The sequence below is a fragment of the Coregonus clupeaformis genome, chromosome 3, assembly GCF_020615455.1.
Source record: "Coregonus clupeaformis isolate EN_2021a chromosome 3, ASM2061545v1, whole genome shotgun sequence".
NCBI classification, from domain to species: Eukaryota; Metazoa; Chordata; class Actinopteri; order Salmoniformes; family Salmonidae; genus Coregonus; species Coregonus clupeaformis.
The window spans coordinates 7,241,133-7,257,675 of record NC_059194.1 but is presented as its reverse complement, the minus strand read 5'-3'; the positions used below and the strand labels follow the sequence as shown (position 1 = coordinate 7,257,675).

At 45.1% G+C, this 16,543-nt stretch overlaps 2 protein-coding genes across 2 annotated transcripts; both read left to right on the top strand.

The window, feature by feature from the left end:
• Nucleotides 1-42: 42 nt before the first annotated feature.
• On the top strand, nt 43-8,458 carry zgc:110843 (uncharacterized protein LOC541492 homolog). The gene is made up of 3 exons (XM_041856751.2): nt 43-217; nt 7,351-7,562; nt 7,838-8,458. The coding sequence occupies exons 1-3, from the start codon at nt 124-126 to the stop codon at nt 7,925-7,927; spliced, it is 396 nt and encodes a 131-aa protein (XP_041712685.1). The 5' UTR covers nt 43-123; the 3' UTR covers nt 7,928-8,458.
• Nucleotides 8,459-9,266: 808 nt separating this feature from the next.
• Nucleotides 9,267-14,756, top strand: LOC121545875 (CXXC-type zinc finger protein 5-like). The gene is made up of 3 exons (XM_041856764.2): nt 9,267-9,504; nt 10,272-11,204; nt 14,219-14,756. The coding sequence occupies exons 2-3, from the start codon at nt 10,404-10,406 to the stop codon at nt 14,261-14,263; spliced, it is 846 nt and encodes a 281-aa protein (XP_041712698.1). The 5' UTR covers nt 9,267-9,504; nt 10,272-10,403; the 3' UTR covers nt 14,264-14,756.
• The last annotated feature ends 1,787 nt before the right edge of the window (nt 14,757-16,543 follow it).

Here is a 16,543-nt window from a genome sequence, read left to right as displayed (position 1 = left end):
TCATCACACCAGTGACGTCATTCAGTCTGGGCTGATACTGTCGGTCAGAAAGGACAGGGTTCAGATTTATTTTGATTGACCTTGGTGCGCTACCCCCAAACATAATACCGATCAACGGACAGGATGGCAACCACAGGTTTACCGTTACCTCCACTTCCAACGTTGCCAATGTCAACCCCAGTAGTAATCGAAAGTCATGGATTCCAGATATCTAAAGGTAAAGCAATTAATTTTATCGTTCTCTAAGTTAACGGCTGGCCATGTGAACGTTATGAATACCCCCTGTGAATAGTCTGTCTATAAATAATTAACAGTTGATCTATTCAAAACACTCGCCATATTTAGTCACAGTTCCAGCCCCTGTAAGCACAAGTTATTATGTAGCCTAAATATAAGGACCATTTACCTTGTTTACTACAATCATTAGCCCACTGCACCTAATGACACTTGAAAGCAACCTTTTGAGAGAAGCCATAAATAAACTTGACGTCAGTTGCGTAGCAAGTTGTTTTTAACCAGGTTAGGACAACCTTACCACCAGTCAGCCCAGTGCACCTCGCAACTTTGTGTCAGGTGGCTTGTGTGTGGCCATTACTTCAGCAGCTAAGCCGCGGTAGCCTGTGCGCGACATTACTTGCTCTCCAAATCCTTGACAAGCTCGATTGTTTTCATAGGCCTACTTATCGTCAATCCAGATTGATGTAAGTAAATTTGGCTCTATGCTATCTGCCACTCTGTTGACCATAGTACAGTTGTAGATTCCAACCAGTAAAACGATTTTCTCTGTTTACGTTCGTGCGCAGAGCTCCAGAACGCATGTTGCCCCAGCAGTGCCCCGATCTCAGATTTCATAGCGGGTTATGTGGGGCCAAGGGCCAGGCAATAAATTGGGGCTGTTGTGGCAGTCTGTCGACCTAAAGAAGTGTTGTTAGTCCCGTGTAGCTCAGTTGGTAGAGCATGGCGCTTGCAACGCCAGGGTTGTGGGTTCGATTCCCACGGGGGACCTGTATGAAAGAAAAATGTATGCCCTCACTAACCCATGTGGCGGCGTACAATTGGCCCAGCGTCGTCCAGGGTAGGGGAGGGAATGGCCGGCAGGGATGTAGCTCAGATGGTAGAGCATGGCGTTTGCAACGCCAGGGTTGTGGGTTCGATTCCCACGGGGGGCCAGTATGAAAAATAAAAATAATGTATGCACTCACTAACTGTAAGTCGCTCTGGATAAGAGCGTCTGCTAAATGACTAAAATGTAACTGTAAGTCGCTCTGGATAAGAGCGTCTGCTAAATGACTAAAATGTCAATGTTGTTATGTTTAAAAAAAATTCTAAGATTTCCATTCCAATCGCCATGGCAATGTAGGCTTACCATAGTAGGTTAACCATTTCACATCTTAAAATAAGAAGAGGCGTTTAGTCTAGCCACATTTATGGTGTTTTATACAGTAATAGCCTACGTGCGCATATCTTCATGGATTAAGAACAGCACAGAGAATAGGCCATTTACACAGGACCTGTCCTATAGGTATATTATGCTTCCATAATAGCATTTCAGAAAGTGGAACTTGACTAATAGTGTTGTTTATATACCTTTATTACAATGTTACAGAGGAAGGCCTGGTCTTCTGTCAGGTGAAAATCCAAACTGTATACCTTAAAACGCTGAGTCTCAAATAGCCGCCTGTCCCTTTAATAGCTGGACAAGGGCACACGTTGATTTCAGCAAATAAACATCCGTTTCAAATAAACGTGGTCTAAATTAATTATTTACGAGGTTACCATGAATTATCATGAATTGGGGAATGTTTGATTTGTTATGTTAAATTCAATCATCCTTTTTTATCACCAGTAAGGCTAGTAAGAAGCTGCTAGCCATTGGCTGCTAACAAAGGGGCCAGGGTTCAGGTCTAGAAGCATGGTTTCCACTACTCAAAATGTTTTCCCCCATCACTCACAGCCTAAGATATTAATATTTACACTGAACAAAAATATAAAGTGTTGGTGCCATGTTTCATGAGCTGAAAAAAAAAAAGTACCTACAATTTTTCATTCGCACAAAAAGCTTATTACTCTCATGTTGTGCTCAAATTAGTTTACATCCCTGTTAGTGAGCATTTTCCCTTTGCCAAGATAATTCATCCACCTGGCAGGTGTGGCATATCAAGAAGCTGATTAAACAGCATGATCATTACACAGGTGCACCTTGTGCGGGGACAATAAAAGGCCACTATAAGTTGTACACACAACACAATGCCACAGATGTCTCAAGTTTTAAGGGAGAGTGCAATTGGCATGCTGACTGCAGGAATGTCCACCAGAGCTGTTGCCAGAGAATTGAATGTTAATTTCTCTACCATAAGCCTCCTCCAACGTCGTTTTAGAGAATTTGCCAGTATGTCCAACCGGCCTCACAACCGCATACCACGTGTGGGCGATTGGTTTGCTGATGTCAACGTTGTCAACAGAGTGCCCCATGGTGGTGGTGGTGGTGGTGGGGTTATGGTATGGGCAGGCACAAGCTACAGACAACGAACACAATTGCATTTAATCTATGGCAATTTGAATGCACAGAGATACCGAGACAAGATCCTGAGGCCCATTGTCGTGCCATTCATCTGTCGTGTTGGCCCACCTCATGTTTCAGCATGATAATTACCTTGAAAAGAACAGGCGAAAATCTTGGACACAGTCTCCAGTTCTTATTGTACCTCAGTGCTGGTAACAGCTGAGAACTGCCAGCTAACTGGCAGGCACAAAAACAGTCAACAACTTCGGGAGTACAGAAAAAAAAAATGAATGACAGCTCTGATGGAAACAGGACGTTTCGGTACAATTTTAGAAATGCTGACAGATAATTTGTTCGTTTGACATGGTGGGATCTTTTTGTGTCAGTAAAATGAATTATGCAAGAAATGGCGGTGGAAACACCTTTATGCGCAAATATTGATATAATAACCAGTATATTGAAGTAAGCTTGGAGTCAAGCGATGATATGGTGTGTGGTCCTCCCACTACGACTCGGGAAAGTATGCAGTTTAAATTAGGCTTCACAGGGTGATGAATGGTGCACTGTTATCTTGATGCACCTTTCCAATAAATATCGAGGGTCTTATTCTGGTGACATGATGATCAATGCTTGACTGCCGTTTTCACAAATATCCATAATCTCATCATGTAGACTAGCCTACCCACACTGTATCTGCCAGCTGTTGGCTAGAGCGCACGTGCCAAGACCAGAGATGGCACATTTGCTATCAGTGGAGTTAGAAATGGGATGGAAACACACTGAACTTTTGATTTTTATTCGCTCAGGTGTACCCTGTTTCCATTGGTCATCCTTGAGATGTTTCTACAACTTGATTGGAGTCTACCTGTGGTAAATTCAATTGATTGGACATGATTTGGAAAGGCACACCTGTCAGTATAAGGTCCCACAGTAGACAGTGGAATTGTCCGTAGAGCTCCCGAGACAGGATTGAGTCGAGGCACAGATCTGGGGAAGGGTACCAAAACATTTCTCCAACATTGAAGGTCCCCAAGAACACAGTACCCTCCATCATTCTTAAATGGTAGAAGTTTGGAACCACCACGACTCTTCCTAGAGCTGGCCGCCTGGCCAAACTGAGCAATCGGGGGAGAAGGGCCTTGGTCAGGGTGGTGACCAAGAACCTGATGGTCACTCTGACAGAGCTCTAGAGTTCCTCTGTGGAGATGGGAGAACCTTCCAGAAGGACAACTATCTCTGCAGCACTACACCAATCAGGCCTTTATGGTAGAGTGACCAGAAGGAAGCCACTCCTCAGTAAAAGGCACATGACAGGCCGCTTGGAGTTTGCCAAAAGACACCTAAAAGCTCTCAGACCATGAGAAACAAGATTCTCTGGTCTGATGAAACCAAGATTGAACTCTTTGGCCTGAATGCCAAGCGTCACTTCTGGAGGAAACCAGGCACCATCCCTACGGTGAAGCATGGTGGTGGCAGCATCATGCTGTGGGGATGTTTTTCAGCGGCAGGATGTTTGAACGGAGCAAAGTACAGAGAGATCCTTGATGAAAACCTGCTCCAGAGCGCTCAGGACCTCAGACTGGGGCGAAGGTTCACCTTCCAACAGGATAACGACCCTAAGCACACAGCCAAGACAACGCAGGAGTGGCTTCGGTACAAGTCTCTGAATGTCCTTGAGTGGCCCAGCCAGAGCCTGGACTTGAACCCGAACGAACGTCTCTGGAGAAACCTGAAAATAGCTGTGCAGCAACGCTCCCCATCCAACCTGACAGAGCTTGAGAGGATCTGCAGAGAAGAATGGGAGAAACTCCCCAAATACAGGTGTGCCAAACTTGTAGCGTCATACCCAAGAAGGCTTGAGGCTGTAATCGCTGCCAAAGGTGCTTCAACAATGTACTGAGTAAAGCGTCTGAATACTTATGTAAATTCCTTCGACAATATGGCTTGGTTTTTGCTGTGACATGTACTGTCATCTGTGGGACCTTTAATAGACAGGTGTGTGCCTTTCCAAATCATGTCCAATCAATTGCATTTACCACAGGTGGACTCCAATCAAGTTGTATAAACATCTCAAGGATATTCAATGGAAACAGGATTCACCAAATCACTGCCAAAGGTGCTTCAACAAATTATTGAGTTAATGGTCTGAATACTTATGTAAATGTGATATTTCAGTTTAAATACATATATACATTCGCAAAAATGTGTGTCGATTGATGAAAAACAACAACAATGTAATCAATTTTAGAATAAGGCTGTAACCTAACAAAGTGGAAAAAGTCATGGGGTCTGAATACTTTCCGAAGGCACTGTACATTTAATTGTTAGGTAACTACTAACACGTCACTTAAATTGGTACAGTACTCTCACTAACGGGTGCAACAAATATAGCCACGTAAGGCACGCCTTAATATACACTATATATTTCAAATTAGTGGATTCGGCTATTTCAGCCACACCCGTTGCTGACAGGTGTATAAAATTGAGCTCACAGCCATGCAGTCTCCATAGACAAACATTGGTAGTAGAATGGCCTTACTGAAGAGCTCAGTGACTTTCAACGTGGCACCGTCATAGGACGCCAACTTTCCAACAAGTCAGTTCATCAAATTTCGACCCTGCTAGAGCTGCCCCTGTCAACTGTAAGTGTTGTTATTGTGAAGTGGAAACGTATAACAGCAACAACAGCTCAGCCACGAAGTGGTAGGTCATACAAGCTCACAGAACGGGACCGGCGAGTTCTGAAGCACGTAGCCTGTAAAAATCATCTTTCCTCGGTTGCAACACTCACTACCGAGTTCCAAACTGCCTCTGGAAGCAACATCAGCACAATAACTGTTTGTCAGAGGCTTCATGAAATGGGTTTCCATTGCCGAGCAGCCGGACACAAGCCTAAGATCACCATGCGCAATGCCAAGCGTCGGCTGGAGTGGTGTTAAGCTCGCTGCCATTGGCCTCTGGAGCAGTGGAAACGCTTTCTCTGGAGTGATGAATCACGCTTCACCATCTGGCAGTCCGGTGGACGAATCTGGGTTTGGCTGGTGCCAGGAGAACGTTACCTGCCTGAATGCATAGTGCCAACTAAAACATTTGGTGGAAGAGGAATAATGGTCTAGGGCTGTTTTTCATGGTTTGGGCTAGGCCCCTTAGTTCCAGTGAAGGGAAATCTTAATGCTGCAGCATAAAATGACATTCTAGACAATTCTGTGCTTCCAACTTTGTGGCAACAGTTTGGGGAAGGCCCTTTCCTGTTTCAGCATGACAATGCCCCCATGCACAAAGCGAGGTCCATACAGAAATGGTTCGTCAAGATCGGTGTGGAAGAACTTGAGTGGCCTGCACAGAGCCCTGACCTCAACCCCATCAAACACCTTTGGGATGAATTGGAACGCTGAATGAGAGCCAGGCCTAATCGCCCAACATCAGTGCCCGACCTCATTAATGCTCTTGTGGCTGAATGGAAGCAAGTCCCAACAGCAATGTTCCAACATCTAGTGGAAAGCCTTCCCAGAAGAGTGGAGGCTGTTATAACAGCAAAGGGGGGGACCAACTCCATATTAATGCCCATGATTTTGGAATGAGATGTTCGACAAGCAGGTGTCCACGTACATGTAGTGTATGTTAATTAGCCAGCGAGTCTTTCTCCTCCCACAATATTTCTCCACAATGTACCATAATTTACAGTACGCTGCAGTAAATATATTGCAAAACAGCAATACAGTACTTTATTGATGTATTGAAGATAAATTATATTTGGTGTTTTATATCACTTGCACTTTAGGCCTTAACAAAAGCTTCTAAACTGATAGAGACTACAAGGAAAAACAGACCAAAAGGACATGGCTAGCCACTCAACCATTAAAGGTTGGAGAATTGCTGCCTTTCTGATCTATCCCCTATATAAATTGAATTGTTATGGAACCACTACCACATATCACTTAAATTGCTACAGCACTCTCACTAACGGGTGCAACAAATATAGCCTCTTACAAGACACGCCTCAAAATATGTTAATGAGTGAGAAACAACAATACCATGCACCCACTAGAGTCCAAAAGGTTTTTGTCGCTCCAAAAATGCAGTATGGTACTGTATTCTGAATTACAGTAAATTACTGGCAGCAATTGGCCAGCATGTTACTGTAGATTTTCAGTCTAATAAAAAGCATGAGCTGGCGCACACCCAGAGAACATTATTTAGTGTAGAGGTGCTGACCAACGGAGAATAAACTGGAAGCTATAAAGACAGTCACACACACTATGTATAAACTCCCAGTAAGTTATTAGGTAAGAAACCACCAACGTTTCGGCATCACTGTGCCTTCTTCAGAAACCTTGGTGGTTTCTTACCCAATAAATTACTGGGAGTTTATACATTGAGTGTGCGACAATCTTTATTTGTTTTTATAACTGTAGATTTTCAGGACAAGGTTTGCAGAATTCCTAAAATACAGTATATTACTATATTCTGTGGGGGTACTGCGTTCTCACTCACGGGTGCAACAATTATAGCCTCTTACAAGGCACGCCTTAAAATATGTTTCGGAGCCAAAGACTCTTTCCCCGCCCGCAAACATTTTAATTAATACTGTAAAACACATTTACGGTATTTTACTGCACATTCTACAGTGTTTTACTGCTGAAATTACAGAAAGGTCTTACAGTGTGCTGTAAAACAAATGTATGGTATTTTACTGTGCATTCTACGGTAATCTACTGCATTATGTTTATACATTATCATACTGTTGGTTAATATAGTATGTTACTGATAAAATTACAAAAACGGTTAACAGTGTACATGTGCATTCTCTCTGTTTATGTATGCCTGTATGTGTTGTTGAATTTCAGACCAGCTGACTGTCCTGGTGCCGGTGGCAGTGGCGGCTGCTCTAGGTGGCTTCCTGGTGAGCCGTTACTTCAGTGGGCGTGGCTGTGGCAGCAGTAAGAAAAGCCAGGTCAACCCCTGTGTTTGTAAGGACAGTGCCAAGGTGGTGCACAGCTTCGACATGGAAGACATTGGCAGCAAGGCCGTCTACTGCCGCTGCTGGAGGTCCAAGAAGGTGGGCACTTCTTCTTCTTTACTTGCCTTGAGACTTGACTGTAGACTCCTATGGTCCCTGTTGCCATAGTTGGACGCCATAGCAGTCTACGGTCATGTCTCAGAGCAAAACATTCACTATCATTATCAACTATAATTTGCTACTTTTGACCGTTTTGCGAAGTGTAGTTTGTTATGGGATTTTTATGGGTGGTAAGGTTATACCTTGTGTTATTTATTTACTTATTTGTGTAAATTTCCCCTTTGGGTATCACAGTTTATTCCATTTCCCCACAGTTCCCCTACTGTGATGGTTCCCATACCAAGCACAACGAGGTCACTGGGGACAACGTGGGTCCCCTCATCATCAAGAAGAAGGATGCTTAACCAACCTCCCTTTCCCCTACTCACCCCTCCTATCAAATCATCACTCAACACCATTCAGTCACATGACACATACGCCACAGTCAAACAATCACTTGACATATCCATCCAGAGGTCCTACAGGTGAGCTGAATCACTGCAGGATCCAACCACGCTGAGCAGAACTCCTGCTCAAACCGCCTTCATACAACCCACAGTCAAAACCCCAAGGGAATGATACATTGATTGTGATTTTTGTCCTAGAAGCTCAGCTAATTAATGTTATTGAGGCATTGGTCTTAATGGTCTTAACTAAGAGATTAATAATACATGACTGAGAGTGGGGAAGGTGCTACCCTGTATTTCTATATTCTCTGACACAAGAGGGCACTTGCATTTCCCCTCTAAGACTATTGTGTTCAAAGTAAACCTTTAGGAATATCTATTGTTAATGTCCAAATGAGATACATTTTCTACTGAATATGACTGACTTGATGGTGATGTATATTGACCTGTATATTGTGAATACATGTGTCTTAAAGTGGTCAGACTTGAGTGTCTACTGTCATTCCTTTCCTGAAGACGTAGAAGGCCGACATTATATGGTGCTGAATTTATGTTTCGCTGCAAAGCAGTTTATGTGTGCCGATGTATGCCATTTTACCCACTGACACAAGGCAATATTTTCTCTCGCCGCTGGGAGCTGCTCTCGCTCCACTACTAGGTGTGAGGATTACTACGATTAGGCAGCACCCGCTCCATGTTTCTGCTGCCCAGGCTGGCGGACACACACACACACACACACACACTCATACACACACACACACTCATACACACACTCAGCCTCACACCACAGCTGGCTGTGGTCCAAAAAGGCAGGACTCTCGCAAGAGGTGGAGTGGATTACCCTGCCTAGGACCCTGAGGAGGACGAGGCTGATGCAGTGCACCTCTAAATGGGCCCCAACCCCCTCGCCCTCTCCCCTGATGGCACGTACCCTTCCAACACCATCACATGCCATGGGAAGGAACACACACACAACATACAATCACTCACCTGTCAGTCTGATTAATTTAATCACACTGTGATTCCTCAAACAGTCTCAAATAGCCCTTTCCAATCATTTGTTTTATTTCCAAGATAATTACCAATGTATTTCAAGACTTTGGCGTTGTCACCTGTCTTTTTGTATGGTTTTGTAAAATGCTGTGTAGCACAGAAATGAAATGAGCACAGGAATTTGCTATTGTGGTCAAGGGGTCATTTTTCTGCGTCTCACGGCCATGACTCCAGTTCGCTTTTTGTGTGACGCTCCCCAAATCTATGAAGCGTGTTTGCATGTTCCACTCTGAGAGTGGCGGGGACGAGGAGGTGGGAATGCGAGACGCGAAAGGCGAAGGACCTGTGCAGCAACCGAATTGGACAAATGGTTTACGGCTTCGTTTTCTTTAGTGATCACTGCAGATAGAGCTTGGATATGTCTAATAGTTGACAATTTCTTATATATTTTTTCTATCTCCCTTTATTTATTCCAATATTCGTGGAAGACACCACGGACAAACCACTGGACAGTGGGGCTCTGGTCATCTCGCATCGCATTGGTAGGTGCACGAATTACGAAAGGCTGTGTTAATGTGATATTAATAATATATTGAAGAGAGAGAAATGACCTATTCATACTTTTGCAGTACTATCAATTGTAAGAATTACATCACTCGAACACCCACGTTATCGTTTATTGATGAAATATAGCGTTTTGTATTTATCTACTGCGACCCTGTCGTGCGCGCGCGTACCCTGGACTGTCACCGATTCTAGACAATAGGTCGTTTCTTGTCCTATTCGAACTCGATGGCATTTAGAGGTAGAGATTGTATATTCTCGAGCCTGGCTCACATCACAACTACAGTAGTCAAATCGAAATGCGCGCTCCAAATTTGACTGGCGCATATGCGCAATAGGCTATTTGTTTGTGGTATTCCATTATTGCATAGATTTGTCCCCCTTGGAACTCAGGTGCAACCACACGCAGTCTATCTTAACTTAAATGTAGAAAGCGTCACGTTATTCAAAACATATCATTTTCTTTGCCTCAGATGTAGCCTATATTTTGGACACATTTTACATGCTCACTCAAACATGGGCTAGTAGGCGATTATTCCCTTAATTATGCTTAGGCCTGTGTCTTACAATGTCATTATTGTCTCTCATTCACTAAAAATAAAATCAAGCATCCACCAATGCCTCTCTAATAACATCTACCTCTTTTCTCCCCCTCTCCGCTTTCTTTGTCTCTTTTTCCCTGTCTCCCTCCATATCTCCTTCCCCCTCTTCTCTCTCCTCCATCTTCCTCTGCTCATCTCCACAGGGTATAAAGGTGGCAGAGAGGATCATGGGAATATAACAGCTGTCAGAGGGTTGAGATTGGCTAACTGACAGCTGGACTGCTGTCACTGCTCTAACCTTGGCATTACCCCACCACCTCCCACCCCCACCCAGTATGGCAGATACCCTGGACATGTCTGGCCCTTCCTCTCCAGAGCAGCAGAGAGCCAATAGGATACTCAGTGAGCCTCTAAGACGAAGCCTGAAGCGCTCTCATCCCTGCTCCCTCTCTGAGTATCTCAACAACACTAACAGACTATCCCACCACCATAGCTCCAGTAGTATGGGTATCAGGAGCCTCCTCCACCCTGCTGCAGCCCAGCAAAGGCCCACCCAGCCCAGGCAGACCAAGCCTCGCCGGGCCCCCTCCACCAACATAGACCTCTGGGACTCCCCCAGTGGGCTTCACCTGGCACATGCTGCAGAGCTGCTGATGAGGGCTGGGGCCTTGACACTGACCCCCACACCCAGAGACCAGGGCCCTCTGGGCGGGCTGGGGGCCAGGGAAGCTGGGGTGGAAGGAGAGGAGGTGGAGGGTGGGTCCGGGGCTGAAGGGGACAGCGCGGGTTGTGTGACAGACTTCCTGCCACTGCTAGGCTGCTCCTGGTTCCCCTTGAACCCAGGCCTGTTTGCTCTGATGGCAGGGGGAGGGGGGTTCCTGACTAGTGGTGGTGGGTCAATGGGGATGGCTGGCGTTGGGGAGGGTGTGGAGGTGTTGCAAGGCGAGAACTCGTCCCCTGGTGGTAGGGGTGGAGCCGGGAGAAGGAAGAGGAAGCGATGCGGGGAGTGTGTGCCATGTCGACGTACGGGGAACTGTGAAGAGTGCAGCGCCTGCCGCAACCGCAAGACCGGACACCAGATCTGCAAGTACAGGAAGTGTGAGCAGCTGAAGAAGAAGGCAGCCACCGGGTTCGAGGTGAGAGGAAGTGGAGAAGCACACACCTAAATACATACTATTATTTAGAATGAGCATTAAGCGGGCAGTCTGACTTTATCTGAGGTCTGACAACTAAAAATATATACCTCTGTAGTTGTACTACTCTATACACTACCAGTGAAAAGTTTGGACACTTATTCAATGGTTTTTCTAGATTTTTACAAATTTTTACATTGTAGAATAATAGTGAAGACATCAAAACTATGAAATAACACATATGGAATCATGTAGTAACCAAAAAAGTGTTAAACTAATCAAAATATATTTTATATTTGACATTCTTCAAATAGCCACCCTTTGCCTTGATGACAGCTTTGCACACTCTTGGCATTCTCTCAACCAGCTTCATGAGGTAGTCACCTGGAATGCATTTCAATTAACAGGTGATCCTTCTTAAAAGTTAATTTGTGGAATTTCTTTCCTTCTTAATGCGTTTGAGCCAATCAGTTGTGTTGTGACAAGGTAGATAGCCCTATTTGGTAAAAGACCAAGTCCATATTATGGCAAGAACTGCTCAAATTAGCAAAGAAAAACGACAGTCCATCATTACTTTAAGACATGAAGGTCAGTCTTTGAACTTTGAAAGTTTCTTCAAGTGCAGTCGCAAAAACCATCAAGCGCTATGATGAAACTGGCTCTCATGAGGGCCACCACAGGAATGGAAGACCCAGAGTTACCTCTGCTGCAGAGGATAAGCTCATTAGAGTTACCATCCTCAGAAATTTCAGCCCAAATAAATGCTTCATAGAGTTCAAGTCACAGACACATCTCAACATCAACTGTTCAGAGGAGACTGTGTGAATCAGGCCTTCATGGTCGAATTGCTGCAAAGAAACCACTAAAAAAGGACACCAATAAGAAGAAGAGACCTGCTTGGGCCAAGAAACACGAGCAATGGACATTAGATATGTGGAAATTTGTCCTTTGGTCTGGAGTCCAAATTTGAGATTTTTGGTTCCAACCGCTGTGTCTTTGTGAGACACGGTGTGGGTGAACGGATGATCTCTGCATGTGTATTTCCCACCCTAAAGCATGGAGGAGGAGGTGTAATGGTGTGGGGGTGCTTTGCTGGTGACACTGTCAGTGATTTATTTAGAATTCAAGGCACACTTAACCAGCATGGCTACCACAGCATTATGCAGCGATACGCCATCCCATCTGGTTTGGGCTTAGTGGGACTACCATTTGTTTTTCAACAGGACAATGACCCAACACACCTCCAGGCTGTGTAAGGGCTATTTTACCAAGAAGGAGAGTGATGGAGTGCTGCATCAGATGACCTGGCCTCCACAATCCCCCGACCTCAACCCAATTGAAATGGTTTGGGATGAGTCGGGCGGCAGAGGAAAAGGAAAATCTGCCAAAAAGTACTAAGCATACAGTATGTGGGAACTCCTTCAAGACTGTTGGAAAAGCATTCCAGGTGAAGCTGGTTGAGAGAATGCCAAGAGTGTTCAAAGCTGTCATCAATGCAAAGGGTGGCTATTTGAAGATTCTCAAATATATAATATGTTTTGATTTGTTTATTACTTTTTTGGTTACTACATAATACAATATGTGTTATTTCATAGTTTTGATGTCTTCACTATTATTCTACATTGTAGAAAATAGTAAAAATAAAGAAAAACCCTTGAATGAGTAGGTGTGTCCAAACTTGACTGGTACTGTATATACAAAAGTATGTGGACACCCCTTCAAATTGGTGGATTTGGCTATTTCAGCCACACCTGTTGCTGACAGGTGTATAAAATCGAGCACACAGCCATGCAATCTCCATAGACAAACATTGGCAGTAGAATGGCCTTACTGAAGAGCTCAGTGACTTTCAACGTGGCATTGTCATAGGTTGCCACCTTTCCAACAAGTCAGTTTGTCAAATTTCTGCCCTGCCAGAGCTGCCCCGGTCAACTGTAAGTGCTGTTATTGTGAAGTTGAAATATCTAGGAGCAACAACGGCTCAGCTGCGAAGTGGTAGGCCACACAAGCTCACAGAACGGGACCGCCGAGTGCTGAAGTGCGTAGTGTGTAAAAATTGTCTGTCCTCGGTTGCAACGCCCACTACCGAGTTCCAAACTGCCTCTGGAAGCAAAGTCAGCACAATAACTGTTCATCGGGAGCTTCATGAAATGGGTTTCCATGGCCGAGCAGCCGCACACAAGCCTAAGATCACCATGCGCAATGCCAAGCGTCGGCTGGAGTAGTGTAAAGCTTGCCGCCATTGGACTCTGGAGCAGTGGAAACACGTTCTCTGGAATGATGAATCACGCTTCATCATCTGGCAGTCCGACAGACAAATCTGTGTTTGGCCAGGAGAAAGCTACCTGCCCGAATGCATAGTGCCCACTGTAAAGTTTTGTGGAGGAGGAATAATGGTCTGGGGCTGTTTTTCATGGTTCAGGCTAGGCCCCTTAGTTCCAGTGAAGGGAAATCTTAACGCTAGAGTATACAATGACATTCTAGATTATTCTGTGCTTCCAACTTTGTGGCAACAGTTTGGGGAAGGCCTTTTCCTGTTTCAGCATGACAATGCCCCCATGCACAAAGCGAGGTCCATACAGAAATGGTTTGTTGTGATCGTTGTGGAAGAACTTGACTGGCCTGCACAGAGACCTGACCTCAACCACATCGAACACCTTTGGGATGAATTGGAACGCCGACTGCTAGCCAGGCCTAATCGCCCAACATCAGTGCCCGACCTCACTAAAGCTCTTGTGGCTGAATGAAAGCAAGTCCCCGCAGCAATGTTCCAACATCTAGTGGAAACCCTTCCTAGAAGAGTGGAAGCTGTTATAGCAACAAAGGGGGGACCAACTCCATATTAATGCCCATGATTTCGAAATGAGACGTTCGACGAGCAGGTGTCCACGTACTTTTGGTCATGTAGTGTATGTTAGTGTGTTACTGTCAGTGGTCTGGAGGTGTAGTAGTCTGTATCCATGTGTTGTGTTTTGAGTGGACGACTGCCTTCTGACCCCTTTCCTCTCCTTTCATAGAAGATGGTGTTTCCATCAGGAGCAGCGTTTCCATGGCTACAATAGGATTCCGCCCATTGATCATGAACATTGGTACTCTGGACCTACAAAGAAAGTCAATTCAGCTGGCCTTGTTGGATTGGCTTGGAGAGTACAGTACCTTCGACAATCAAAAGCATGAAGATGAAAACACAATGAAGAAAAGAGAAGTCATACCAATGGATTTACATATTGTTGAGCCAACATGAACCACCTCATGAAGCACCTCATGAAGCACCTCATGAAGCACCTCATGAAGCACAGATTATTGTATATGAATAGAAAATGTCATTCCTTTTTATATTCCATTTTTGGAACATTTAGTCATGGAAGCTTCTGACCTGGACGTTTCCATATAAGCCAAACCAAGAAGGACAGACTGGTCATAATATGATGTTTAGGTTTGTTTTTATATTCATGTCACGGTTAATAAAATGATGAGTAGTAGATGTACTTAAGTCCTGATTAGTGTCTAGTTCTTACATCTCTACAGTCTGCCTTCTGAATAAAGACAAGGAAACTGCCAGTCTGTGTGTGTTGGGGTGAGTATGTATTTCAAGAGTGTCTCTGTGTGTATTTCAGGGGCTGACTGATCGCTCTCCATTTTCCGTGGGGCTTATGAATGTGTGTGTCTTGGGGGGAGGCATGCATGATGGCCTGACACAGAGTGGAGAACCTTATCACTACCTTCCAGACACACACACACACACACACACACACACACACACACGACCAAAACGTACATAGACAAAACACATGCGCACATGACTCACCACACACTCAACACATTCACACACACGCTCTCTCTCATTCCTGTTCACACACATGCTCTCTCTCTCTCATTCCCATTCACAGACATGCTCTCTCGCTCTCATTCCCATTCACACACATGCTCTCTCTCTCTCATTCCCATTCACACACTGATTCAATTCCAATTTCATTCACAAGCATGTAGTATGAAGACACACACACGGTGACGGCCCCAATAACATTGTGAAAGCAGAGAGAGTCCAGCTCACACAGACCGGGGGGGGGTTTGGAGGTTGCCGTGACGATGGTTGATAAGATAGGACCTTAATCTTCCACCGTTCACTCCGGGGGACGGGTGGACAGCGTAACCATGGAAACGGCAAGGCGAGATGTCACGCTATAATTGGGCCATGGCTGCACTTCCTGTGTGCCTTCAGTCAGGGGATCACAGAGAACCAGTGTGTGTGTGTGTGTGTATCCTACAGAAGTCCTGCCAACTCAAGCTAAAAAGCAGACAGGCACGCTGTTACAATTTTCCACTGAATAAGAAACATGTCCTATCATGCATTTCTTTCTCTCGCGGTAAAAGGGATTTTATATTCCTGAATCTCCAGTTTCCCCTTGTGCCTTTCCAGTCATTTTGGAGATGAATCCCCCTTCCCCCGGAAATCTGTGTCACCCGCTGGCCGTGAGGTCTGGAGCCTCCCCAAACGCCTGCAGAGTCTGGCTCTGCTGCCCTGCAAGACGGCAGGAGGGATGGCGAGAGAGGAGAGGGGGAGGGGAGAAAGGAGATGGAGAGACAGCAGGAGATAAAGATAGTAGGGGAAGAGTGAGGAAGCAAATAGAAAAAGAGAAAGGGAAGGGGTCAGACAGATAGAGAGATAGAGGGAGGGGAAGGATAAAGATGGATGCGTTGTCGAGAATACAGATGAGCCTGTCTCTGAGTCTGTCTATGTTAGCCTCTGCAACCAGCTGCTGCATGGCTCAGTAACGCTACACTGGTTGGATCATACTACAGCAGCTCTAGCAGGGTGCCTTAGAAGAAGAGGTCAATGTTCCTGAATCCTAAAGACACACTTTCATCTGTCCTGGTGGTACATGAGACATGCTTTATTGAGTTGGCAGAGATAGAGTTGTGCTGAATGTGCTCATATAGCCAGCCTGACATTCATCTACCGTGTGTGTGTGTGTGTGTGTGTGTGTGTGTGTGTGTGTGTGTGTGTGTGTGTGTGTGTGTGTGTGTGTCTGATCTTAGCGCATGTTTCTGTCGCCATCCAGCCGCCACTCGCTAATCAAGTTACCACTAGTCCCTTTTGATCCTTTGTTAACCAGCTGCTGGGAACTCCACTAGTGAACCAGAGCATGGAGTTCCATGTAAACAACAACCACTTGAGAGCACAGCATGGGGTCAACACTGTTTTATTAAGGGACTTCAGAAAAACAACCTTAACCCATCTCGGATTATTCTAGTTTTTAATTCATTCCACCCACACGTGTGACCTGTGTGTGAGTGTGTGTGTGTGTGTGTGTGTGTGTGTGTGTGTGTGTGTGTGTGTG

Coding starts and splice junctions, on each gene's coding strand:
- zgc:110843 (XM_041856751.2), top strand. CDS start 124: ATGGCAACCACAGGTTTACCGTTACCTCCACTTCCAACGTTGCCAATG. Junction 218..7,350: donor TGGATTCCAGATATCTAAAG/GTAAAGCAATTA, acceptor GTTGAATTTCAG/ACCAGCTGACTGTCCTGGTG. Junction 7,563..7,837: donor GCTGCTGGAGGTCCAAGAAG/GTGGGCACTTCT, acceptor ATTTCCCCACAG/TTCCCCTACTGTGATGGTTC.
- LOC121545875 (XM_041856764.2), top strand. CDS start 10,404: ATGGCAGATACCCTGGACATGTCTGGCCCTTCCTCTCCAGAGCAGCAG. Junction 11,205..14,218: donor AGGCAGCCACCGGGTTCGAG/GTGAGAGGAAGT, acceptor CTCCTTTCATAG/AAGATGGTGTTTCCATCAGG.